This window comes from Monodon monoceros, unplaced genomic scaffold, assembly GCF_005190385.1.
Source record: "Monodon monoceros isolate NGI ecotype Baffin Bay Population unplaced genomic scaffold, NGI_Narwhal_1 Super_Scaffold_2, whole genome shotgun sequence".
NCBI classification, from domain to species: domain Eukaryota; kingdom Metazoa; phylum Chordata; class Mammalia; order Artiodactyla; family Monodontidae; genus Monodon; species Monodon monoceros.
This window is the reverse complement of record NW_021703776.1, coordinates 8,974,261-9,000,299: the sequence shown is the minus strand read 5'-3', so window position 1 is coordinate 9,000,299 and position 26,039 is coordinate 8,974,261. Positions and strand designations below refer to the sequence as shown.

Here is a 26,039-nt window from a genome sequence, read left to right as displayed (position 1 = left end):
ATGCACCCTTTTTTAAGCTGATGGAGGAAGGTTCAAGGTTCATGTTAACAGACGCTGTGGCTGGGCCATGTTTTCTCAAATGTGTTTGTGTAGAAATACACTTTCTTCTGCGGCTCAGTAGATCAGGGCACTGTCACTGTACAGCTCCGGTGGAAGTGGTGACTCGCGCTGGCTCTGAAGTCAGGGAAGGCAGGCCAGCACCCCCCATCCCTGGGCTTCTTGTGCATCCAGTTTAAAAGTTCCCAGTTTATCACATGAGGTGTCCTCAGGGAAATATAGTTTTGGAGTTAATGAAAACACCTTAAACACCAAGGTCTTTCCCAGATCCATTTCCTCTTTTTGTCCCTAGGCAAGATTTTCCTCCTCTTGGCTAGGATGATAGCGAGAGCGCGTTGTGGTTGGCCATTATTTTGAGTTCAGGCAAATGTCCCTTTGTTTCATTATCATAGAATTAACGTGCAGAGGTGCCCACCCCTGCTCTGGTGTCACATCTAGACCCACCACTGGGATCCCAGGTGCATCCTCACCCTGCACTGTGCCAGCCAGTTTCCATGTCTGTTGTGAAAACCAAAGGGGGTCACAGACAGAACCACCAAGCAGAACCTGGCCCTCTAAGTGCTTGGTCAGCATGGCTGCTGCGAAGACGTTGAAAGGCATTTGTGGGCTCTAAAACTTATTGTCGGGAGTTCCCTGGTGGCCTAGTGGTTAGGATTCAGCGGTATCACTACCATGGCCCGGGTTTGATCCCTGGTCAGGGAACTGAGATCCCACAAGATGTGCAGCGTGGCCAATATATATACATATCAATTAATTTTAAAAAATTATTGGCACACCAGGGCATTGCTTTTTAAATTCCTAAAAGCAGTGGTTAAGAATCCTCCTGCCAATGCAGGGGACATGGGTTTGAGCCCTGGTCCGGGAAGATCCCACATGCCGTGGAGCAGCTAAGCCCGTGCACCACAACTACTGAGCCTGCGCTCTAGAGCCCATGAGCCACAACTACTGAGCCCGCGTGCCGCAACTACTGAAGCCTGCGTGCCGCAACTACTGAAGCCCGTGTGCCTAGAGCCTGTGCTCCGCAACAAGAGAAGCCACCACCACGAGAAGCCCGCGCACCGCAACGAAGAGTAGCCCCAGCTCGCCGCAACTAGAGAAAGCCCACACGCAGCAACGAAGACCCAACGCAGCCATAAATAAATAAATAAATAAATTTTAAAAATAAATAAATAAAAGCCTGCTAACTTAAGTGGCCACTGAGCTGTGATATCCACCGGCAGCACAGGGCCTTTCTTTCTCAGGGTGGTGGGCACAGTCTGACCTTGAGGTCAGAGAACCTGTCTTCCCCAGGAGCTTCCCCGTCCCTGGGCTGGTGCTTCTGTCCTCCCGCCATGAGGGGAGCATGTCTCGGCTTAGTGGTTCTCACTGTCCCCTCCCTGCCTATTGGGCTCTGTACTCTGTGGAGGAACTATTTCATGGCCAGGTTCAGAGTGAGAGGAGGTTGTGGGCCCAAACTTGGTGCCCCAGGCCACAGCTGGCTCTGTTGCATTTGAAAGGGAGGCCACCTGTTCTGCCAGCCTTCTGGCTGAGTGGTCAGTCAACACACCTGGGGGGACATCCCCTTGATCGTGTGTGTGTGCGTGAAAAACAGATGGCGTACTGCCAGCACATTGGGGTGGAGTTCATGTTCATCAATGACCTGGAGCAGTGCCAGTGGATCCGGCAGAAATTCGAGACGCCTGGGATCATGCAGTTCACCAATGAGGAGAAGCGGACCCTGCTGGCCCGGCTAGTGCGCTCCACCAGGTACGGGGCTGCACTGGTCCCGTCAGTGTGGCACAGCCTGTTGACAGGGGTGGGTGGGTTTGGAGCGTGGCCACAGCCCCACGAGAGCAAGGTTGGCCCTGGTGCCTTGGCTCTTCAGAGTGGCTTGGTTCCTGTCCAGGTTTGAGGAGTTCCTGCAGCGGAAGTGGTCATCTGAGAAGCGCTTTGGTCTCGAAGGCTGCGAGGTGCTGATTCCTGCCCTCAAGACCATCATTGACAAGTCAAGTGAGAACGGAGTGGACTACGTGATCATGGGGATGCCGCACAGGTACCTGGCTGCCCTTCATGCATCCAGAGCACGGGGTGGGGCACTAGGCAAGCAAGGAGGCTGGCTCGCCTGGAACGCACTTGCACCCCTGTCCTGGGACAGCCATCGCCACAGCATCCCCCTCCCTCAGTAGCCACTGTCACACTCAAGGCCACAGTGGTTTTAGGCAGGCATCTTGGCCTCATGCCCTTGTCGGGATCACCACTGAGGGAGGTTAACCTAGAGGGAAGGCTGCTCGGTGACGTGGAGCGGAGACCTCAGCTTGAGGCGGCAGCAGAGGCTGAGGGTGGAGCGTTCGCCACAGGCCGGCAGTGTTTCTCCGTTTTCTACCTTTCTTCCTCCCACCTCGTCGTGGCCCTGGGTGCCGGGCAAGCAGAGGCTGAGTGTCCCACATCAGCTCTGCTCTCAGCTCCTCTCGGGCTGCAAACCGAGGCACTGCCTGTCCATCGGGGGAGGAAGGGGCTAGAACAGCATTGCCTGCTGCCCGGAACACAGCTCAGGCCCTGCTCGCCCCTCTGTGCACCAGAGGGCGGCTGAACGTGCTTGCAAACGTCATCAGGAAGGAGCTGGAGCAGATTTTCTGTCAGTTCGACTCAAAGCTGGAGGCAGCTGATGAGGTGAGACACCCGACTTCCTTTAGAAACTAGCAGAGCTCCGACCCACACCAGACCCTGGTTCCGCTTGTTTCTCCGGAAGCACCTGGGCCTGGGATCCTCCATACCACTCGCAAAGGAGGTGGCCGGTGGCCGACCTCCCGGAGAAAAGAGAGATCAGAGGCTTGGCAGCCCCCGCAGTCCTCCCCACTGGGGTTTGGGACGTGCGCCTCTGGTTGAGGGACCTTCTCCCTGTGCCCTAGGTAGAGCCATTCTGGGGAAAGGCTTTCCATCCTTCCAGGAATGGGGGTTCTGGGAGGAGAAATAACACAGGACAGGGCTGTCGTGAAGAGTAAGCATCTCCATGCCCAGGATAAAGGCTGACTGTTTGTACCTTCAGGGTTCTGGAGACGTGAAGTACCACCTGGGCATGTATCACCGGCGGATCAACCGTGTGACCGACAGGAACATCACCCTGTCGCTGGTGGCGAACCCTTCCCACCTGGAGGCTGCCGATCCCGTGGTGATGGGCAAGACTAAAGCTGAGCAGTTTTACTGTGGGGACACCGAGGGAAAGAAGGTAAGGCCACGGGGGCTGGCCAGGGGCAGCCCTGAGGCCAGATGGTCCAGGACCGGCTCACAGCCTCAGGCACGTCCCAGACCTCATGTTTCTGGAATTTAACAAAATATTCTGAATGGATCTTGAAAGAGTAGCCATAGTATTAATAAATTAATCCGTTACAGATAATGTTTCCTTCCAAGTTGTGACCACCAGAGCTAGGTGGGGAGTAGATTGCTTTCATTGTCACCACACCTGTGGAGAAGCTAGTTTTGTACAGTATCATGGCGGACAAAGAGGCTTTGTCACTGAACAGGAGGAGAGAGTCTTAAGGAAAAGATGTGGGTGAGCCTAAAGGAGGAACTGTAAAACTGACAGATGGGGGGCTTCCCTGGTGGCGCGGTGGTTGAGAGTCCGCCTGCCGATGCAGGGGATGCGGGTTCGTGCCCCGGTCCGGGAAGATTGCACATGTCGCGGAGCGGCTGGGCCCGTGAGCCATAGCCGCTGAGCCTGCGCGTCCAGAGCCTGTGCTCCGCAACGGGAGAGGCCACAGCAGTGAGAGGCCCGCGTACCACAAAAAAAACAAATACTGACAGATGGGAGGAGAGGTGTTCGAGTTTGTAGCAGGGTGGCACCGTTTAGAGATGGAGAACAGCTCGAGTTCCGGGCGGCCCTGGTACCGGCATTTTCCAGGTGTGTGACGCTGAATGTTTAATGTTGGTTGGACAGCCTACTTACGTATAGAAATCCTCAGTGGATTTTAACTGTTTGTCCTTGTTTAACCTCAAAGTAGAAGTTTGTCTGTAACAAATTGTACAGTTCTTATTACTTAATGATAACCTCAAAGCCAAGCAATAAGAAAAATCAAGTTTTTGTAATGTCTGCATGTGCATTCTGGGGTATGTTCAAAGTCAGCATCACCACCCTACTCTCAAGCATCTCTTGTTCTTCCTAGAAATAGGGTCATATGTGAGGAAGCTAACAGAACATACACAATGTGATGTAAAGCTGCAGGCTCACTGGTAAAGAACTTCAGAAGAGGTATATGGGTGTGGAAGGAAGTGGAATGAAAGGCAGTCAAATCCTCTCATCGATAGAGCAGGTAGTTGTCATATTTAATTAAAGAAACAGCAGGATTTAGGTAGACGGGAAGAAAAGGACATTCTCTGGAGATGAAAGAAGGACAAGGATGGAGGTGGGGTTGTGCTGTGGGCAGAGCAGGGAGGAGCTGGGCAGGGCAGCCTGGCCCAGGGATGCCCTGGAGAGGGGTCAGACTTTTTAGAGGTGGAACCAAGCATTAGTCTACTAGGTTCTATAATTTAAAACACTGTGAGTCTACTCGTGCTGTGTTTGGACGGTTAGAGGGTAACGGGATCCCGACCAGAGGTGGCATTGGGAACAGGAAGTGGTTCCTGCACCACAAAGAGTGTGGCCCATGGGGAGGGTGTCGGGACATGAGAGTTACTTTGCTGAGCTTGGGGGCCTGGATGGTGCCTCAGAAACTCCAAGAGGGTAGAAAGTGGCTTCCTGTGCAGCCCCCGAGACCACCAGTGACACAGTGGCCAGGGACGGATAGGGAGGAAACCAGCATCAGTGACCAGTGCCTCCAGCATTTCCGCTGTCTGTGGCTGGGACCCTTGCCCAGGCATTTGGGGCCAGGGAAGGGAACAGGAGTGCAGAAAACTTTGTGACATCTACGTTCATAAATTACAGACGAAAAGCCACTCCAACATCGCTTGCTTAGAATGCTGGAGACATCCTGAAAAGGAATGAAAGAACTAGGGAGAAGTGGTTGAGGGTGTCTAACATGCTTCAGATGATCACAGCAGTCCATCCTGTGAGGCCAGGAGAGGCTGATTAGCCCTGTGTGGTCACCAGGCACTTGTCTGAGGGAGTGCCCTGTCCATGGGAGTGCCCTGCCTGGCGTGGACGGCCCATCCCTCCAGGGCCCTGCCCCCGCCCCTCTATCTGAGCCCACCCTTGCCCGTGCTCAGCGGGTGAGTCCAGACCCCACCAGTCCTTCACACCTGCTCTCCTGGCTACTCTTCCCAAACCCTTAGGCAATTATCTGATTTCTGTTAAACCCAGAATCCAGGGAGCTGGAGTGTTTGTTACATAACCTTCAGTGTTTCAGAAAAAAACTATGTAATTTCTATAAATGTGGCCAAGGTTGTTCTATAACCTGGTGCAAGACTGAGCCTGACCCAGCTTGGCTCAGGGCTGATGTGGCCCTTGGGGCATTCATGTGGGAAAGCAGCTCCCTAGCGCCGCGGGTGGCCTGCCACGGACGGAGGCCCACTCCTACCTGGGTCCAGATCGGGCCGCCAGGGTGTGTGATTTTAGCAAGCAGCACTGTGCTGAGGAACACAAGGGACCGAGTGCAGCCTAGCAAGGGGCACAATACAGCTTCTCCAGAAGATCAAGAGAAACAGCGTGAGGAGAGGGGAGGCTGACCCTGAGGTGCCCGATGGCAGAAGGCCGAGGTTGTACAGAGAAGGCTCTGCAGAGAAACGCGCGTCCTGGCGAGCAGGAAGAGGCACCATGTCCCCCAGTCGTTTGGGCCCTGGCAAGGCTGCAATCCTCTGAGGAGGTCCCTGCGCAGACCCGACACTTGTGTCCACTTCCACCTGTCCCAGACAGTGTCCCTGTGTCCCTCAGGGCAGGACACATGGGGTTCTGCTAAAAAAAAAATCTAGATTTTTGTCCCCGAAGAGCACGTGGACCTTCCCTTCCTGGCGCTGCGGACCAGGGAGGTGACAGGAGTTGAGTAAACACAGCAAGAGCGCGTCAAGGAGCAGGGGTGGCAGGGCCGTGGGGCTGTACCAAGCAAACAGGTAATGTGTTGAGGACAGTGGGAACAGTGTCTCACGGTGTAGGGGATGTTTATAAATGCAGAAGGAGGAAGGCCCAGAAATAGGATTGGAATTGGAGGCATCATAGTTGTACAGTGTACAGATTTAGAAATCGCTGTGTATGTGAACCTGTGCATCTGGTTTTTGGCTCTGTGCTGAAAGAGCCTAGAAGTGTGATGCTCTAGTGGTGATGAGCACACAAATACTAGTCTTCAGTGCCGTCCTCCACTGAAGGAACCAGGCTCCTTAGAGAAGTGTCTGATTCCAGGGCTGGGCAGGAACAGTGCAGCAGGGGGCTGAAATCTCTGTTGTGCCAGAAAGCACGGAGGCCCCCACAAGCCATGGGGCCTGTCCAGATGGCACGGGACCCCCACGCCAAGTATGGGGCAGCGTGAGCGTCCAAATAACTACAGATACTAGTCAGTTACAGCCAGTTGAATAAAACAGGAATCCGGGAGCACGTATTAATACAGATAAATAAAAGTCGAGAAGAGAAAGCTTTTATGGAATGCCAGCGCGTGAAGGTAGGAGTGACACCTGGCAGCATACCAGGGGTGCCGCTCAGGCTGCTGGGTGGGTGGAGGTGTGGTAAGGAGCAAGATCTAGAAGTTTTCCTCACTGTTCTCGTTACCGAGGAGAAATGGCGAGTTTAAAGGGAGAAACACAGACTTCCTGGCGGTCCAGTGGTTAAGACTCTGCACTTCCACTGCAGGGGGTGCAGGTTCGATCCCTGGTTGAGGAACTAGGATCCCACATGCCGTGCAGCATGACCAAAAAAAAAAAAAGGGAGAAACAGACAGCTACCTGTCCATGTGATCCAAGTCAACTTCATCCACGTGGGGTAGGCCAGCTCTGGCGTCCCCTGGTACGGAATGCACCGTTCCTGAGTCTGGTCACACAGGACCATCGGAGCCCAAGGCCTGGCCCTAAGAGCGCGTCCCCGTGGGGTCTGGGCCAGCACTGCCTTCCTGACGAGAGGGCCCTGCGTGGTGGGTTCAGGGGTGGTGGCATTGGCTCTGCAGCAGTTGATGGCAGGGTGGCAGGTGCGCGGACATGGAGGGCACCCTCGTGGAGCACGTTCTCAGGGGGAACGGGGTGCGGGGGGGCCTGGGGGTCTTTGTGCCTTCCTGCCGTTTCCTTTCTAAGTTCGAAATTATCTCAAAATACATCATTTTTTGAAAAGTGGATTGTGACTGAATCTCCAGTGTGCCTTGTGGACGTGGTGGTCGGGACCATGTCACATTTGGGGTCTCCTTTGCGTGTCTGCAGGTCATGTCCATCCTTCTGCACGGGGACGCTGCATTTGCCGGCCAGGGCATCGTGTACGAGACCTTCCACCTGAGTGACCTGCCGTCCTACACGACTCACGGCACTGTCCACGTGGTCGTCAACAACCAGGTAACCTGGGCTCCAGGCGGGCTCTGGGGTCTTTGCAGCAGAGAAGGCTGTGGAGGCCACAGCATCAATTAGACTTTCTCCTGAGGCTTCTACGCTCACATCAGCCTTACTTAGAATGACATGGTTTCATCATTTAATACATTTGTTGTTTTCTGATTAATAAACTTGGACAAACAGGAAACTTTCTTTAAAGTGGAGAGATTTTAATTACGGTGTTTAAGATCATGGTGTTATTTCAGAATATTTTCTTCCATATCCACAAGCACATAGATGGCTTTCCTCTTTTAAGAAACTGGGTTCTGTACACACAGTTTTATATCCACTTCTTATTTACCACAGTGTTTTCTCATGGCATTATATATTCTTAAAATATTAATTTTAATGGAAATAATTCATTATAGGTTGTTTCATAAAATAGATATTGAAAAGGTGCCAAGGAAAGAGAAAGGTCTAAAAACAACCTGTCTCTGAACTGTGTTTTAAACAGATGACCAAACACAGAGAGTCTTTACTGCTTTTTGGGTAGGGGCTGAGATGCTAACAGGAATGGTCTTCAATCTGGAAGAGTACAGCAAAGATCATTCACAGGGATTGGAAGCCCAAGACGCAGGGGGATTTTTTTTTTTTTTAAAGAAAAAAGTTTTTCCATGAGTAGTCTCCAGAGTCAGGTGAATTCCATCCCAGGAGTTTTTTGCTTGGTTGATTGCTTGGTTTTTTTTGGTGCAGTTTTTTTTTTTGGTTTTTTTGATTATTTATTCTTTTTTTAAAATTAACTTATTTGTTTATTTTTGGCTGCGTTGTGTCTTCATTGCTGCGCGTGGGCTTTCTCTAGTTGGGGCTGCTCTTCATTGTGGTGCGCGGGCTTCTCATTGCGGTGGCTGCTCTTGTTGTGGAGCACGGGCTTTAGGCACGTGGGTTTCAGTAGTTGTGGCATGTGGGCTCAGTAGTTGTAGTGCACGGGCTCTAGAGCGCAGGCTCAGTAGTTGTGGCACACGGGCTTAGTTGCTCCGCGGCATGTGGCATCATCCCAGACCAGGGCTCGAACCTGTGGTCCTTGCATTGGCAGGCGGATTCTTAACCACTGCGCCACCAGGGAAGTCCCTCTCCATTTGTTTAGATTGGGTAATTTCTGTTCCATCTTTAAGTTCTCTGAGTCTTTCCTTTCTCCCTTCCATTCTGCCATAGAGCACCTCCATTCAGGTTTGGGGTTTTTTTCCCTGATTTCCACCCCCCCGGGGGGGTTTGTTTGTTTGTTTTTTCAACTCTAAAGTTTCCACTTGGTTCTTCTTGTATCTTCTGTTTCTTTGCTGAGTTTCTATTTTTTCATGTATTTCAGGAATGTTCATAATTTTTATTGAGGTATTTTTATGAAGTTTGCTTTGAATTTTATGAATTGTAATTTTATGAAGTCTTTGTGAGGTAATTCTAAAATCTGTGTCATCTCAGTGTTGGCTTCTAATGATTGCTTTTTCTCATTCAAGCTAAGATTTTTCTGGTTGTTGGTATAACAAGTGATTTCTTATGAAACCAGACATTTTGAGGATATGTTATGAAACTCAGAATCTTATTTAAATCTCCTGTTATAGGAGGTGTCCTCTGGACATTTCGGGTCGGGGTTGGGGGACACTTGTTACTGCCAGGTGGGGTAGGGGTCCAGGTTCCCCACCCCAGGTCTGTTGATACCCAGGGAAGGGAGGGGACGGAGGGTGGGACAAGGGTGCTTTGTTACTGCTTCCCAAGTAGCCTCCACTAACACCAGGGATGGAGTGGTTGCCTAATTACCAGCAGCCTAGGGGGGCTGCTGGGGACACCGGGCCTTTGCTGGGGCAAGTGGGGGTGGCCACGGTGTTTTCTGTGGGGTTGGCTGCAGCAGGGTGATGATTGTCTAAAAATCTTCTGTACTGCTAGGCGGCCTGTTCCTGGTCTTCTGGCCAGAGAGAGCCACTTTCCTCGAAACGTCTTTTTGCTATGCCTGTTGGCGTTTCTGAGTTGCCTGCTTCCCTAGCCCTAAATCTGGGCTATATGAGGCAAAAAGATAGCCCTGGGAATGATCACAAGTCATTCCTCGGGACTGGAGGTCCCCGGCTGATCTGCTTGCTTCTGTCTACCTTCAGTGTTTGTTTTATATATATAATGCCTTGGGTTTTTAATTGTACTTATTAGCAGGAGAAGGAGGGAAAGGTACATCTCCTCCATCTTCCAGAAGTGGAAGTCCCTATGAGCACTTTTTTCTAAGTGTAAATTCCATTTCTTTAGTAAATACAAGACTATTCAGGTTATCTGTTTCTTCTTGAGTGAGCTCTGGTTACTTCTGTCTTTCATGGAATTTTTTCATTTCATTTAAGTTGTAAAATTTATGAGCATAAAGTTTCCAATGTTCTCTTATTAGGGTCTGTTGTTTTATCCCTTCTTTCATTCCTAATATTGGTAATTTGTGTGTTTTCTCTTTTTCTCGGTTATATAGATTTGTTGTTGGTTTCAAAGGAACAGCTTTGGTTTCATTGCATTTTCTCTGTTGTTTTCCTGTTTTCTATTTCATTGGTTTCTGCTCTTTGTAATTTCTTTCCTTCTACTTGCTTTGGGTTTAATTTAGTCTTCTCTTTCTAGTTTCTTATTTCTTATTCATTGACTTGAAACCTTCCGTCTTGGCAATATAAACATTTAACAGTATTTCAATTTAAGAATCACATTACATGGGCTTCCCTGGTGGCGCAGTGGTTGAGAGTCCGCCTGCCGATGCAAGGGACACGGGTTCGTGCCCCGGTCCGGAAAGATCCCACATGCCGGGGAGCGGCTGGGCCCGTGAGCCATGGCCACTGAGCCTGCGTGTCTGGAGCCTGTGCTCTGCAACGGGAGAGGCCACAACAGTGAGAGGCCGACATACCACAAAAAAAAAAAAAAAAAAAAGAATCACATTACACAAATACAGTACAGGTAAGCCTTTGGTTTGTCAAACTTCTTATGACAGAAGGTCAAGCATTTTGGTTGAACTTAAGTGAGACTGTGTCCAGAGGAGAGAGTCTTAGGATGGCATAGTGTCTGGAAAATTACCCTAAAAGGAAGCCGTGACCATGTAGCCCAGAAGATGGAAGACTCCTAGAAGCATAAGAGCTGTTTTCAAACAAATGAATGCTTCACAAAGCAAGGAATATAATGGGCAGAGTCAGCACCAATGCATAGCAATTGCCAGGAAGCAGCAGATTTCAGCTGAATGAAAAGAACTTCCAACAATCAGACCTGTTCCTTTTTTTTTTTTTTTTTTTGCGGTACGCAGGCCTCTCACTGCTGTGACCTCTTCCGTTACAGAGCACAGGCTCCAGACACACAGGCTCAGCAGCCATGGCTCACGGGCCCAGCCATCTGCGTCATGTGGGATCTTCCCAGACCGGGGCACGAACCCATGTCCCATGTCCCCCTGCATCGGCAGGCAAACTCTCAACCACTGCGCTGCCAGGGAAGCCCCCTGTTCCTTTTTTTTTTTTTTTTTGCACCGGATAAAATTTAATAGGGTGGGGAAGACACTGAAAACGGGACAGGGAAGAAGGTGCAGAGTCCGGGTTGGGTGAGGGCCTTAGTTAGCCAAATCTGGGGCCTTCAGGCCCACCCAGCTGCATTGGCAGGTTGACGCGGTAGCCCTGAAAGCTGCAGAGCGCCCAGCACATGTGGGAGCAGGGGTAGTGGCGTGGATGGGGACAGCCAGGGACAGAGCTGCAGGGTTGAAGGAAACAGGGCTCCAACCAGGATAGACCATTTGCCTCTCACGTCCCCTCTGGCTCTCAAACCCAGCAGTTCCACTTTGTGGGGTTTTCCTACTACTACACTCACTCCCAAATGTCTTCTTTAAAGATATCACTTGGGGAATTCCCAGGCTGTCCAGTGGTTAGGACTCGGTGCTTTCACTGCCAGGGCCAGGGTTTGATCCCTGGTCAGGGAACTAAGATCCTGCAAGACACACAGTGTGGCCCAAAATATATATATATATATATATTATATGTACATAATATATATGTCACTGCTGCACAATTAATACCTTAATAAAACTGGAAGAAAAAATAAATGTACAAAACTGAAATAAGTAAATAATATGGAGGGGCATTGTGGGGAAGCTATGACTGCTGCAGCAAGACTAGAAACCAGAATTTCTACCACTACATCAGTAGGGAGCTGGTTAAGTAGTTTATGATGTATCCATCCGTGTGTTACAAGGCTTAAATGAATTAATACATATAAATTAATATACATAAAGTGCTCAGAATAGTGCCTGGCCCATAAATAAGCACTAATGTAAGTTAACTGCAACTGCAGTGTAATAAAACCATTTGAGAGAGTAGGATCTATATATACTGTTGAAATGAACTATAAGGTACGTTAAGTGGGGAAAAGAAGTGCAGAGCAGAACGTGGAGTATAGCTGCATCTCTGTGTGTGTGTGTGAGTGGGTGGGTATGCGTACACCCACCATATGTGTTTAAAGATGAAGAAGTCAGGGACTTCCTTGATGGTCCAGTGATTAAGACTCCGAGCTCCCAGTGCAGGAGGCCTGGGTTTAATCCCTAGTCAGGGAACTAGATCCTGCATGCCACAACTAAGACCCGGCACAGCCAAATAAATAAATACATATTTTTAAAAAATAAAATAAGAAAAATGAAGTCGGTAACAGTGGTGGATATTGGGGAGGGCAGCTGGGGGACTGAGGTCTCAAAACTTCGAAGCAGTTCACTTTCTGTGGTGTTCTAGCTGTAAGGTTCATATTATGATCACTGTCTTACCTGGTCCCTACCCTCATTTCCCTATGGGGAGACCCAGACCCAGATGGACCATGGGATTGATCAAGGTTCTCTGTAAGTGCTCATCAGAATTCTCCCTGGTACATCTTTTTTCAATGTTCTCATCAGTTTGTGACTATTTCTAATCTTTTCTTTAGTCAGTGTAATAAAGGAGTTTATGTAAGAGCAATTCATCATAAAGAAAGAAAGAATTCTCAGACTTCTGTAAGAACTACAGTTTTGCTAATGTTTTCTTAAATCTTTTTACTGTTTTTGATAACATCAATCATGACATGGGGCCAGTAAGATCTGTAGCAGGAAAGGAAAGATGTGCTTTGCTGAGGCTCTTGTTTCTCTAAGGACACACGTAGTATTTCCTATTCTGAATGTTTCTTCTAAGGAAGCCATCAGTTGCTAAATGCTTTTGTATAAGAATGTTTATGGGCGGGGTGGGGGGGGCTTCCCTGGTGGTGCAGTGGTTAAGAATCCGCCTGCCAATGCAGGGGACATGGGTTCAAGCCCTGGTCCGGGAAGATTCCCACATGCTGCGGAGTAACTAAGCCTGTGTGCAACAACTGCTGAGCCTGCGCTCTAGAGCCTGCGAGCCACAACTACTGAGCCCGTGTGCCACAACTACCAAAGCCCGTGTGCCTAGAGCCTGTGCTCCACGGCAAGAGAAGCCACCGCAATAAAAAGCCTACGCACCACAATGAAGAGTGGCCCCCACTCACCACAACTAAAGAAAGCCGGGACGCAGCAACGAATACCCAAAGCGGCCAAAAATAAAAATAAAATAAATTTTAAAAACAAAAAACAAAAAAACTTACTAAAAAAAAATGTTTATCGGGCTTTCCTGGTGGCGCAGTAGTTAAGAATCTGCCTGCCAATGCAGGGACACGGGTTCGAGCCCTGGTCAGGGAAGATCCCACATGCCACGGAGCAACTAAGCCCGTGCGCCACAACTACTGAGCCTGCACTCTAGAGCCCACGGGCCACAACTACTGAAGCCCGTGCACCTAGAGCCCATGCTCTGCAACAAGAGAAGCCGCCACAATGAGAAGCCCGTGCAGTGCAACGAAGAGTAGCGCCTGCTTGACGCAACTAAAGGAAGCCCATGCACAGCAACGAAGACCCGATGCAGCCAAAAATAAATAAATAAATTTATTTTTTTAAGAAAAGATTTTTCAGGGAAAAGTTAAAAACAAAAAAGAATGTTTATAAAAACCAAAGAGTCTTTGTATAAATTTTGGCAAAGCCGTAGGAAGCAGTATTATATAATCATTAAAATATTTAATATCCTGGGGAAACGGTCACAACATGGTGAGTGTAAATGCAGGTTACTCATGCTGCTAGTAGGAGGGTGAGTGGTACAACCACTTTGGAGAGCACTCGATGGTATTTAGGTGCAATGTTCTGACCCTGTGGCTTAGTTTTCCCTTCTTAGGAGTACTGCAGAGAAACTCAGTGCTTGCTGGAGAAAACCTCCGTAAGAATGTGTACAGTAACAGTGTATTAACCACAAGTTGGAAACAACTAAATGTCCAACAACAGGAGAATGGATAAATGAACTGTGGTATATACTATTCAGTACTTAGATTTCACTAAGCTCTACTACAGGAAGTAGAGGTACATGTTTCAACCTGGATGAACCATGAATATAAATATTGAACAGAAAGCAAGTTGCAAAGGATTTGCACAGCATATAGAGTATGACACCATATGTAAGGTACATAGACTGTATATCTCTATGGTTTAAAAGACATGGAAATACTCTTCCAAAATGTCAGTGCTATGAAAACCCAAGAAAAGCAAGAAGGCTTCAAGATTAAAGGGGACTAGAGAGAGGTGACAACTAATGCAGGGTGATGTGCTGGATTGGATATGGGACTGAGGCAAGAAAGACTGGGTATCGTTAGGACAATTGGTGGAATGTGTCTACTGAGGGTCAGATAACGGTATTCTGTAATATTGAATTGCTTGGGCCGAGAACTGCACTCTGGCTGGTAATGAAATGTCCATGTTTTAGGGAATAGGGACGTCTACTACTTACCTGCAAATGGTTTAGGAAAAATGTGTGTGTGTGCGTGCGTGTGTAATGGAAAGAGCATGAATAAGAAAAGGGGCAAAATGGCAACAGTTGGTGAACCTGAGTAAAGACTGTGTGGGAGTTCTCTGTATGCTTTCAACTTTTCCATAAGTCTGAATGATATCACAATTTTAGTGAACAATAAGCCTAAGAAGATACCATATATTGTTTATGGACACATGGAATACATATTGCAACACGTAGAAACTATGTCCTCCACTTTCAGGGCCGTGCTCTCTGTGTGTGGGCCAGCTGTAGCAGAAATGTATAAAAAGTCCTGGAACTGTTAAGATTTGTTCATTTTGGCTTGTGAGTTCATGGGTGATCATTATAGTATTATCATACTTTCTATATGTTTGAAGTAGTCCATAAAAATAAATTTTCGGTATTTGTTTTCTTTATTTTCCTTTTTATTTTTTTGGTTGCGTCAGGTCTTAGCTGTGGCATGCGGGATCTTTTGTTGTGGCATGCGGGCTCCTCTCTAGTTGTGGCGTGTGGGTTTTCTCTCTCTAGTTGTGGCACGTGGGCTCTGTAGTTTGTGGCACGCAGGCTCTCTCGCTGAGGCGCGCGAGCTCAGTAGTTGTGGCTCGCGGGCTTAGTTGCCCCGCAGCACGTGGGATCTTAGTTCTCCGACCAGGGAACGAACCTACATCCCCTGCACTGGAAGGCGGATTCTTTACCACTGGACCACCAGGGAAGTCCCCATGAAAATAAATGTTAAATGCAGGTTATAAAATTACGAATATATGATTAAGTTTTAGTACATCTAAGTGGTGAGGCCTTTAATTTTCTTTTCAAAGAAAAAAATGCCAATGTTAAGTGACCAAAGTGCAAAACTACAGAAATGATAGGATCTGAAATTTTGTATTTATATTTCATGTGTATGCATGCAAAGAAAATCATCTGGAAAGGAAAACATCAAAATATTTACACCTGGTAGAATATAGTGACTTTGTTTAATTTTTCATTAAACTGTCTTCCAAACTTGAACATGTATGAATTTTGTTAGCAGAATAGGAAAAAAAAAAACAATTAAAAAAAAATAGCCTTTGGGAACTGTCTTAGAGTAGGCCTAGGGCAGCCAAGTGGCCTCCAGCAAGTGGCCTTCAGGCTCCACCCTGCCTGCCGTTAGCCCCGCCCTCACCCTCAGACACATACATTCCTGCTCCTGCCCTGCCCTCTTATCCTGCCCTGCCCTCGGCTCCACCCCCTGTCCTGGTTCCACCCTGCCATTGGCCTGGAGGGTGGGCCTGCTCTGCCCCGCCCCACCTCTGCCCCACCCATGCTCAGCAGCTTGCCCAAGCCCCCTGGCCAAGCTGCCTGTCTCTTGCAGATCGGCTTCACCACCGACCCACGCATGGCCCGCTCCTCACCCTACCCCACCGATGTGGCCCGAGTCGTGAATGCCCCCATTTTCCACGTGAATGCGGATGACCCGGAGGCAGTCATGTACGTGTGCAAGGTGGCAGCCGAGTGGAGGAGCACCTTCCACAAGGACGTGGTGGTGGACCTGGTGAGTGACCTTAGCCCGTGTCCTGAAGAGAGGGGTCAGGGCTCCCTAGAGCCAGGGCACCTCACTGCCCCTCCTGAGGGCTCCTGCATCTTTGGCCTGGGTGACCTGACCTGGGGAAGAAGGTAGTTGGAATCCTGTCCCGAGATAGCCCCAGGTCACTCTCGTTTCATCTCATGTGACAGTCAAAGCAATTCTAGCGAGTGAAGGAGTGAGAGACAGGACCCTAATTCTAGAAGAGGTAAACTGAGGTGTCACATAGGAGAAGTGGGGGCAGGTCCTCGTGGGTCCTGGGTCCCAGCCAACGTGGTCCGTGATGCTGGCATCTCCTGGCTGTGTTCAGGTGTGTTACCGACGCAATGGCCACAACGAGATGGACGAGCCCATGTTCACGCAGCCGCTCATGTACAAGCAGATCCGCAAGCAGAAGCCCGTGCTGCAGAAGTATGCCGAGGTGCTGGTGTCGCAGGGCGTGGTCAACCAGCCTGAGTATGAGGTGCGTCCCCGGCTCTGATCCCAGTGGGCCTTTCCAGAGCCAGGGAGGGATAGAGAAGGCCCACCACAGGGCAAATGCTCGCTTTCGCAGAGTAATTAGGATCCAAGTGAGAACACGTGAAATATTTACAACTATAGCATTTCGGTGCATAACTTCTTGGAGAGTCCAGGCTACTGAGGAGTTGCGTGAGGGAGGTGGGACCTGAGAGCACTTTGGCACAAGGCAGTGGCCTCCTTGGCTTACAGAGTCCAGTGCACAGGGGTGAGAGGGCGAGAGGCTGATGAGGGATCCAGCTTGTAAAGGGCCTGCTGTGACCTGGTCAGTTCTGGCTGGTTATGAGTGCGAAGGCCCGTGCAGGGTGACAGAGAAGTGGAGCAGGGCTGCGTATTCAGGGGCTGTGCTCGGAGCCATGAGAACTCATCCGAAAGAATATGGTGAGAGGGTGGGCGGGGACAGGGCTCCAACTTAGAGCAGGATCTGCAGCCAGCAACTGTGGAGAAGCAGCTACGGGAATGAAAACAATAAAACGGAAGCTTCCCACAGACCTCAGGGGTGATGCGTGTTGGGAGGAGAAGGCCTGGAGGCCAGTGGAGTCTGAGCGACTCTGCACTCAGGAAGTGCAGGCGCGCACTGGCTGTGTGGCTGGCGTGCCCTGTGCAGAGCGGCCCTGACGGCTGTGTCGGGCCCGACCCTCCAGGAGGAGATCTCCAAGTATGACAAGATCTGTGAGGAGGCCTTCACCAGGTCCAAGGACGAGAAGATCTTGCACATCAAGCACTGGTTGGACTCCCCCTGGCCTGGTGAGTGAGGAACGCCACCAGTGAGCCCCCTCCCCGCTCCACAACACCCTGTGGGCCCTGGACTCGGCCCCCTGACTTCGGCTCTCGGTCCTGGCCACCGCTGCACAGCATCTCGCGTGTCCACGGCTCCTTGAGGAGTGGCACCTGTGCGTCAGCTTGCCCCTTCCCTGCTAGGCTTCTTCACCCTGGACGGGCAGCCCAGGAGCATGACCTGCCCCTCCACGGGCCTGACGGAGGATATTCTCACGCACATTGGGAACGTGGCCAGCTCCGTGCCTGTGGAGAACTTCACCATTCACGGAGGTAAGGGCACCACCAGGACCTTTGGAAGTGTTGGGCCGAGTCCAGTGCCAACTGTGTCCCAGCATGAGACCAGTCCTCGCCCACCTTAGGTCCCTGCTTCGTTCAAGGCCGGGGTGGCTGGATGAGGGAAGCCCTCGCCTCACCTTACCCCTGCCCCGGCGAGGTCCTCAGCCGGCGGAGCAGTGGAGGAAGGGATGGGATGTCACGGCCGCTCTGGCCTGGTCTCCACTCAGCTCCCTTCCCCACTCTCCCGGTGAGTCAGGACTCCCAAAAGCTGGGGCCGAAGGAAGCTCAGCTCTTGTCCCGAGAGGGTGTGCCGGGCGGCTGGTGAGCACCCTGTCTCTGCAGGGCTGAGCCGGATCCTGAAGACCCGTGGGGAGCTGGTGAAGAACAGGACGGTGGACTGGGCTCTGGCGGAGTACATGGCTTTCGGCTCCCTCCTGAAGGAGGGCATCCACATCCGGCTGAGCGGCCAGGACGTGGAGCGGGGCACTTTTAGGTAATGGTCCCGGTGCTCTTGTGGGCCCTTCAAAGCATGGGAGATGGAAAGGAAGGGCTCTGGAGTTCCTCTCCCAGAAGAAAATCCCTGCCAGGAGAAAATCATTAGATCCCATTGCTCAGACCCAGAAGCACCTTTTCCCTGCTCTGATTAGACGCTTCCGTTAAGAACGGGGCTTTGTGCTCCCCCGGCGGTGCACGGGGCTGGCTTCTGCCGCTAATCTGTGCTGTTCTCCCTCAGCCATCGCCACCACGTGCTGCACGACCAGAATGTGGACAAGAGAACCTGCATCCCCATGAACCACCTCTGGCCCAACCAGGCCCCCTACACCGTGTGCAACAGCTCGCTGTCCGAGTACGGGGTCCTGGGTGAGCACCCCAGCCTGCGAGGCCCTCCTCCCTGCCGCCTCCCCGCTGCTTCCCCTGCCACCCCTTCCCCCTCCTCCCCTCTGCCCCACTCTCCCCTCCTCCCTGCAGCCCCCTTCCCGCCCACCAGCTGACTCCTGTCCGGTCTTCTCCCTCCCTCCTGCCCTGCAGGCTTTGAGCTGGGTTTTGCCATGGCCAGTCCTAACGCCCTGGTCCTCTGGGAGGCCCAGTTTGGTGACTTCCACAACACGGCCCAGTGCATCATCGACCAGTTCATCTGCCCAGGACAAGCCAAGTGGGTGCGGCAGAACGGCATCGTGCTGCTGCTGCCCCACGGCATGGAGGGCATGGTGAGGCCCCCGCCCCTTCCCGGCAGACCTAGAACGTGGGAAGGGCCTGCCTAGGACCCTGACCCCGAAATTGGCACCGTACGGGCTCTGCTGGTGTTCCCCACCTCCCTTGGAAGGCAAGAGGCAGTTCCTGCTCCGTTACTGATGAGAAGTGGCAGTGCGGACGGGGACCTCCCAGGCTCCGGTGTTCCCTGTTCTCTTCCCTCCTCCTCCGCCAGGCCCTGTGGGGGGCTTGCTTAAGAACCGGGTTTGGAAACCAGGAGGAACCAGGAGTGCTGGGCCCTGTCCTGATGTGGAAACGCCCCCTCCACGCTCCGTGTGCAGGAGGAGAAGGAATTAAACTGCCAACAGTAAAGAGAGAGTTTGGTGTTTTTCAGACCAAAATGAGCAAGTTGGTTAAGGAAGAGATGTACTGAATGCAACGGTCAGCAAGGGGGAAGCTCCTGATCTGTAACTTGTTTGTCTGGTTCCAGGGTCCGGAGCATTCCTCCGCCAGGCCGGAGCGGTTCCTGCAGATGTGCAATGACGACCCAGATGTCCTGCCGGTGAGTGGCGCACCTGGGCGTCTGTGGGCAACTCTGAAGGCACGACTGCTCTGTGCCTCTCGGTAGACGCAGGTGGGCCCCGAGCCTGCTGGTCTCCACAAAGTGAGAGGCCTTCTTAGAGCACAGAAGACAGTGCCGGGCTGCCTCCTGTCGTCCCTGCTGCTGTAGAAAGCAGAGGCGCTGAAAGCTACAGCAGAAGCTTCTAGGAGTGATACTGCCTGTATTTTGATTCAGGCAAACGGTTTAGAGGAAAGAACTCTGGGGTGATTCTAGTGAAATTTTAAGAGCTAAAAGGAAATTTGGGGGGTTCTGTTTCTAAGGAACATCAGAATTGGTTTTAGGTAGAACCTGTGTCTGTCCCAGACCAGGCAGTAGTTTTCAGAGAAATAGGGATTACATGGGACTGAGAATCCCATTCAGAGCGTGGGGCTGGCTGGCTGAGCTCTCGTCAGTGCCCCCTGTGTGTGCATCTCTGGAGGAGCTGTGGCACCCTAAGGCTGCGGCCGTGAGGCCCTCTGCCTTGATGCCCCCTGCGACGGGGTGCTCAGTGCCGCCTGGCCTCTGGCCCTTTCCCTCCTTGCTCCAGGACCTTAAGGAAGCCAACTTCGACATAAATCAGCTGTACGATTGCAACTGGGTTGTCGTCAACTGCTCCACCCCTGGCAACTTCTTCCATGTGCTGCGTCGCCAGATTCTCCTGCCCTTCCGGAAGCCGGTCAGTTGGGGGTGTCCCAGCTCAGAGAGGCCTGGCCTGAGAACTCCAGGGCCCCAGCCCAATGGGAGGATGGACTTGTGGGCGGGTGGTCGTAGATGGTGCGTTGAGCTTGGAGGAGAGCTGAGCCCCCAGGAAGCAGTCTCCTTGGTGAGGTGTGGAAGGGTGAGTAGGAGTGTGAGTGAAGGGTCCAAGGGGAGAATGCCCCCTGCTGCTGCCGGCCACAGTGCAGGGCCAGGCAGGCCCATGGGACAGGACAGCCCTGGCCACAGGCAAGGATGTCAGGAAAGGCTCAGGGGTCTTCCCCAGGTATAGGGTAGGGGGTACCCAGGGCTCCGAGCAGGCTGGGACAGACCCTGGAGGAGTGGATGCCCAGTGTCTCAGGGCGGAGGAGAGGGGACAAGGGGAAACCGCATCATTCTGTTTTCCTTCTCTTCACCTCTACCCTGCGGATCCCGCTGACCTGACCGTAGAGCTGGGAGGGCAGCATTAGATGCCTGTTCTGAAGGCGAGGCCTGGGCAGCCCCTTGCTGTCGGCCCTCCTTCTGGAATCCTTAGAACCTGAGCCTCTGCTTCTGTGTTTCAGTTAATCATCTTCACCCCCAAGTCCCTGCTGCGGCACCCTGAGGCCAGATCCAGCTTTGATGAGATGCTTCCAGGTAGGCTTGAGGGGGGTGGGCATTTGGAGTGGGTCTTCACTGCTACTCTGTGGGGGGCTTATCCTTGTCAGTCTCACTCTGGTCCTTGCCACATTTTTTGGTTGTTGGGTAAAGACCACTGAACACGACAGCCTGGATGTCAGAGCTCATGTGCAAATTGGTCAAACAGCATGTCTCGCGTCCCACTGGGGTCTGTGACCCCTGCCTGGGTGCACCCCCGCAGGACTCTTTCAGAGGCAGTGAAGTGAGCCTGAGGTTAGAGTTCACGCTGCTGCCTGGGCACTGCTCCTGGGGGGCTGATGGCAGCTCACCGCCAGGGACAGAGGAGAAGCACCGGTGGGTAGGGGCTGCCACGTAACATGGCAGCTCAGTGGTGTGAGGTGAGGCCCACAGCACTGAGATTTCCCCCTGGACAGCAGACATCAGGTGGCTGACAGCACACAGTGGCCCCACACAACCCCGGGCTTACAGGGCCAGGGGAGCCCACTTGCTCCCAGCCATGGAGCCCCCTTTAATCTTCGGTCAAGGTAAACCCCTTCTTTGTTTTTTTTCCCATTTTTTTTTTATTATGGTGAAATATACATAATATAAAATTTACCATCTTAGCCATTTTTAAGTGTACAGTTCAGTGGCATTAATAAACACATTGACGTCATTGTGCAACCATCAACCCCGTCCATCTCCAGAACTTTTTTCATCTTCCCAAACTGAAACTCTGCACCCATTGAAGAACTCGCCCATCACTACTCCTTCCCCAGCCCCTGGCACCCACCGTTCTGCTTTCTGTCTCTGTGGGTTTGGCTGTTCTAGGAGCTGCATGTGAGGGGGCTCATACAGTATGTGTCTTTATGTGACGGGCTTATTTCACTCAGCACAGTATCCTCAAGGTTCATCCATGTTGTAGCAGGTGTCAGAATTTCCTCCGTTTCTAAGGCTGAATAATGTTCTGTTGTATTTTTATACCACTTTTTGCTTATCTATTCATCTGTCAGTGGACACTTGGGTTACCTCCACATTTTAGCCATTGGGGATAATGGCTAAAATTATTAGCCATTATGGCTAAAATTATTAGTACACCTATGAACATGGGTGTACAAATCTCTCTTCAGGACCCTGCTTTCAATTCCTTTGGGTATATACCAAGAAGCAGATTGCTGGGTCATATGGTAATTTTTCAGGCATACCATACCATTTTCCATACTGGTTCACAGCAATACAGGAGGATTCCAGTTTCTCTACATTCTTGCCAACACTACTGTTTTCTGTTTTTGTTTTCTTGGTTTTTGTTTTTGTTTCATAATAGCCACCCTAGTGACCATGAAGTAGTATCTCATCGCAGTTTTGACTTTTGTTAACCTAATGATCAGTGATGTTGAGCGTCTTTTCATGTGCTTATTGGCCATCTGTATGTTATCTTTGGAAAAATGTTTAATCAAGTCCTTGCCCATTTTTTAATTGGGTTGTTTGTTTTGTTGTTGGGTTGTAAGATTTCTCTCTGTTTACTGGATATTGATGCCTTATCAGATATGTGACTTGCAACTATTTTCTTCGATCTGTGTGTAGTCTTTTTTTTTCCAGGCCTGTTTGTGTGTTCATTTGTTTGTTTGTTTATTTGCTGCACCACACGGCATGTGGAATCCTGGTTCCCCAACCAGGGATCAAACCCGTGCCCCATGCATTGGGATTGCGGAGTCTTAACCACTGGACCACCAGGGAAGTCCCTGTGTGTTGTCTTTGGATGCACAAAATTTTTAAATTTTCATGAAGTCCACTTTTTCTCTTCTTTTTGTTGTTGTCTGTGCCTTTGGAGTCACATCTAAGAAATCACTGCCAAATTCAATGTCATGAAGCTTTTCTTTTTAAATAAATTTATTTATTTTTGGCTGCATTGGGTCTTCGTTGCTGCACGCAGGCTTTCTCTAGTTGCAGCAAGCGGGGGCTACTCTTCATTGTGGTGCACCGGCTTCTCATTGTGGTGGCTTCTCTTGTTGTGGAGCACAGGCTCTAGGTACATGGGCTTCAGTAGTTGTGGCGCGTGGGCTTAATAGTTGTAGCGCACGAGCTCTAGAGCGCAGGCTCAGTAGTTGTGGCACATGGGCTTAGTTGGTCCGCTGCATGTGGGATCTTCCAGACCAGGGATAGAACCCCTGTCACCTGCATTGGCAGGCGGATTCTTAACCGCTGTGCCACCAGGGAAGTCCCAATGTCATGAAGCTTTTGCCTCATGTTTTCTAGTTCTGTAAAACATTCCGTTGGTAATTTGATAGGGATTGCATTGAATCTGTAGATTGCTTTGGGTAGTATGGACATTTTCACAATATTGATTCTTCCAATCCAAGAACATGGTATATATCTCTCCATCTTTTTGTGTCCTCTTTGATTTCTTTCATCAGTGTCTTATAGGTTTCTGAGTACAGGTCTTTTGCCTCCTTAGGTAGGTTTATTCCTAGGTATTTTATTATTTTTGTTGCAATGGTGAATGGGATTGTTTCCTTAATGTCTCTTTCTGATCTTTCATTGTTAGTGTATAGGAATGCAAGAGATTTCTGTGCATTAATTTTGTATCCTGCAACTTTACCAAATTCATTGATTAGCTCTAGTAGTTTTCTGGTGGCATCTTTAGGATTCTCTATGTATAGTATCATGTCATCTGCAAACAGTGACAGTTTTACTTCTTCTTTTCCAATTTGTATTCCTTTTATTTCTCTTTTTTCTCTGATTGCCGTGGCTAGGACTTCCAAAACCATGTTGAATAGTAGTGGCGAGAGTGGGCAACCTTGTCTTGTTCCTGATCTTAGAGGAAATGCTTTCAGTTTTTCACCATTGAGAATGATGTTAGCTGTGGGTTTGTCGTATATGGTCTTTATTATGTTGAGGTAGGTTCCCTCTATGCCCACTTTCTGGAGAGTTTTTATCATAAGTGGGTGTTGAATTTTGTCAAAAGCTTTTTTCTGCATCTATTGAGATGATCATATGGTTTTTATTCTTCAATTTGTTAATATGGTGTATCACATTGATTGATTTGCGTATATTGAAGAATCCTTGCATCCCTGGGATAAATCCCACTTGATCATGGTATATGATCCTTTTAATGTGTTGGTGGATTCTGTTTGCTAGTATTTTGTTGAGGATTTTTGCATCTATATTCATCAGTGATACCGGTCTGAAATTTTCTTTTTTTGTAGTACATTTGTCTCATTTTGGTATCAGGGTGATGGTGGCCTCACAGAATGAGTTTGGGAGTGTTCCTTCCTCTGCAATTTTTTGGAAGAGTTTGAGAAGGATAGGTGTTAGCTCTACTCTAAGTGTTTGATAGAATTCACCTGTGAAGCCAGCTGGTCCTGGACTTTTGTTTGTTGGAAGATTTTCAATCAAGGTTTCAATTTCATTACTTGTGATTGGTCTGTTCATATTTTCTGTTTCTTCCTGGTTCAGTCTTGGAAGGTTATACCTTTCTAAGAGTTTGTCCATTTCTTCCAGGTTGTCCATTTTATTGGCATAGAGCTGCTTGTAGTAGTCTCTTAGGATGCTTTGTATTTTTGTGGTGTCCGTTGTAAATTCTCCTTTTTCATTTCTAATTTCATTGATTTGAGTCCTCCCCCTCTTTTTCTTGATGAGTCTGGCTAATGGTTTATCAATTTTGTTTATCTTCTCAGAGAACCAGTTTTTAGTTTTATTGATCTTTGCTATTGTTTTCTTTGTTTCTATTTCATTTATTTCTGCTCTGATCTTTATGATTTCTTTTCTTCTACTAACTTTGGGTTTTGTTTGTTCTTCTTTCTCTAGTTCCTTTAGGTGTAAGGTTAGATTGTTTATTTGAGGTTTTTCTTGTTTCTTGAGGTAGGCTTGTATAGCTATAAACGTTCCTCTCAGAACTGCTTTTGCTGCATCCCATAGGTTTTGGATCGTCATGTTTTCATTGTAATTTGTCTCTAGGTATTTTTTGATTTCCTCTTTGATTTCTTCAGTGATCTTTTGGTTATTTAATAATGTATTGTTTAGCCTGCATGTGTTTGTGTTTTTTACATTTTTTTCCCTGTAATTGATTTCTAACCTCATAGCATTGTGGCTGGAAAAGATGCTTGATATGATTTCAGTTTTCCTAAATTTACTGAGGCTTGATTTGTGACCCAAGATGTGATCTGTCCTGGAGAATGTTCCATGTGCACTTGAGAACAAAGTGTAATCTGCTGTTTTTGGATGGAATGTCCTATAAATATCAATTAAGTCTATCTGGTCTACTGTGTCATTTAAAGCTTGTGTTTCCTTATTAATTTTCTGTCTGGATGATCTTTCCATTGGCGTAACTGAGGTGTTAAAGTCCCCCACTATTATTGTGTTACTGTCTATTTCCTCTTTTATAGCTGTTAGCAGTTGCCTTATGTATTGAGGTGCTCCTATGTTGGGTGCATATATATTTATAATTGTTGTATCTTCTTCTTGGACTGATCCCTTGATCATTATGTAGTGTCCTTCGTTGTCTCTTGTAACATTCTTTATTTTAAAGTCTATTTTATCTGATATGAGTATTACTACTCTGGCTTTCTTTGATTTACCTTTGCATGGAATATCTTTTTCCATCCCCTCACTTTCAGTCTGTATGTGTTCCTAGGTCTGAAGTGGGTCTCTTTTACATAGCTTATGTCTAAAAACCTGTGTCTTTTGGTTGGAGTATTTAATCCATTCATGTGTAAGGTAATTATCGATATGTATGTTCCTATTACCATTTTCTTGTTATGGGTTTATCTTTGTAGGTCCTTTTCTTCTCTTGTGTTTCCCACTCAGAGAAGTTCCTTTAGCATTTGTTGTAGAGCTGGTTTGTTGGTGCTGAATTCTCACAGCTTTTGCTTGTCTGTAAAGCTTTTGATTTCTCCATCGAATCTGAATGAGATCCTTGCCGGGTAGAGTAATCTTGGTTGTAAGTTCTTCCCCTTCATCGCTTTAAATATATCATGCCACTCCCTTCTGGCTTGTAGAGTTTCTGCTGAGAAATCAGCTGTTAAACTTATGGGAGTTCCCTTGTATGTTTTTTGTCGTTTTCCCTTGTTGCTTTCAATAATTTTTCTTTGTCTTTAATTTTTGATTACTATGTGTCTCGACGTGTTTCTCCTTGGGTTTATCCTGCCTGGGCCTCTCTGTGCTTCTTGGACTTGGGTGGCTATTTCCATTCCCATGTTAGGGAAGTTTTCGACTATAATCTCTTCAAATATTTTCTCAGCACTTCCTCTCTCTCTTCTCCTTCTGAGGGCCCTGTAATGTGAATGTTGGTGGGTTTAATGTTGTCCCAGAGGTCTCTTAGGCTGTCTTCATTTCTTTTCATTCTTTTTTCTTTATTCTGTTCCACGGCAGTGAATTCCACCATTCTGTCTTCCAAGTCACTTATCCGTTCTTCTGCCTCAGTCATTCTGCTATCGTTTCCTTCTAGTGTAGTTTTCATTTCAGTTATTGTATTGTTCAT

The 26,039-nt window shown here is 49.1% G+C and overlaps 1 protein-coding gene across 4 annotated transcripts in view; it reads left to right on the top strand.

Annotated features, from left to right (window-relative positions):
* Nucleotides 1-26,039, top strand: part of OGDH (oxoglutarate dehydrogenase) — a 77,081-nt gene that overhangs the window by 46,335 nt on the left and 4,707 nt on the right. Inside the window, exons 6-20 of one of the 4 annotated variants that reach the window (XM_029233190.1) lie at nt 1,649-1,803; nt 1,943-2,089; nt 2,616-2,706; nt 3,083-3,262; nt 7,363-7,491; nt 15,676-15,855; nt 16,196-16,348; nt 17,046-17,148; nt 17,323-17,451; nt 17,800-17,950; nt 18,191-18,318; nt 18,487-18,665; nt 19,139-19,210; nt 19,797-19,925; nt 20,509-20,581. In XM_029233190.1, coding sequence (XP_029089023.1) covers nt 1,649-1,803; nt 1,943-2,089; nt 2,616-2,706; nt 3,083-3,262; nt 7,363-7,491; nt 15,676-15,855; nt 16,196-16,348; nt 17,046-17,148; nt 17,323-17,451; nt 17,800-17,950; nt 18,191-18,318; nt 18,487-18,665; nt 19,139-19,210; nt 19,797-19,925; nt 20,509-20,581 — 1,999 coding nt within the window. Of the gene's footprint in view, nt 1-1,648; nt 1,804-1,942; nt 2,090-2,486; nt 2,707-3,082; nt 3,263-7,362; nt 7,492-15,675; nt 15,856-16,195; nt 16,349-17,045; nt 17,149-17,322; nt 17,452-17,799; nt 17,951-18,190; nt 18,319-18,486; nt 18,666-19,138; nt 19,211-19,796; nt 19,926-20,508; nt 20,582-26,039 lie in introns of all 4 variants that reach the window. The other 3 variants (XM_029233189.1, XM_029233191.1, XM_029233193.1) reach the window with 3 other exon arrangements.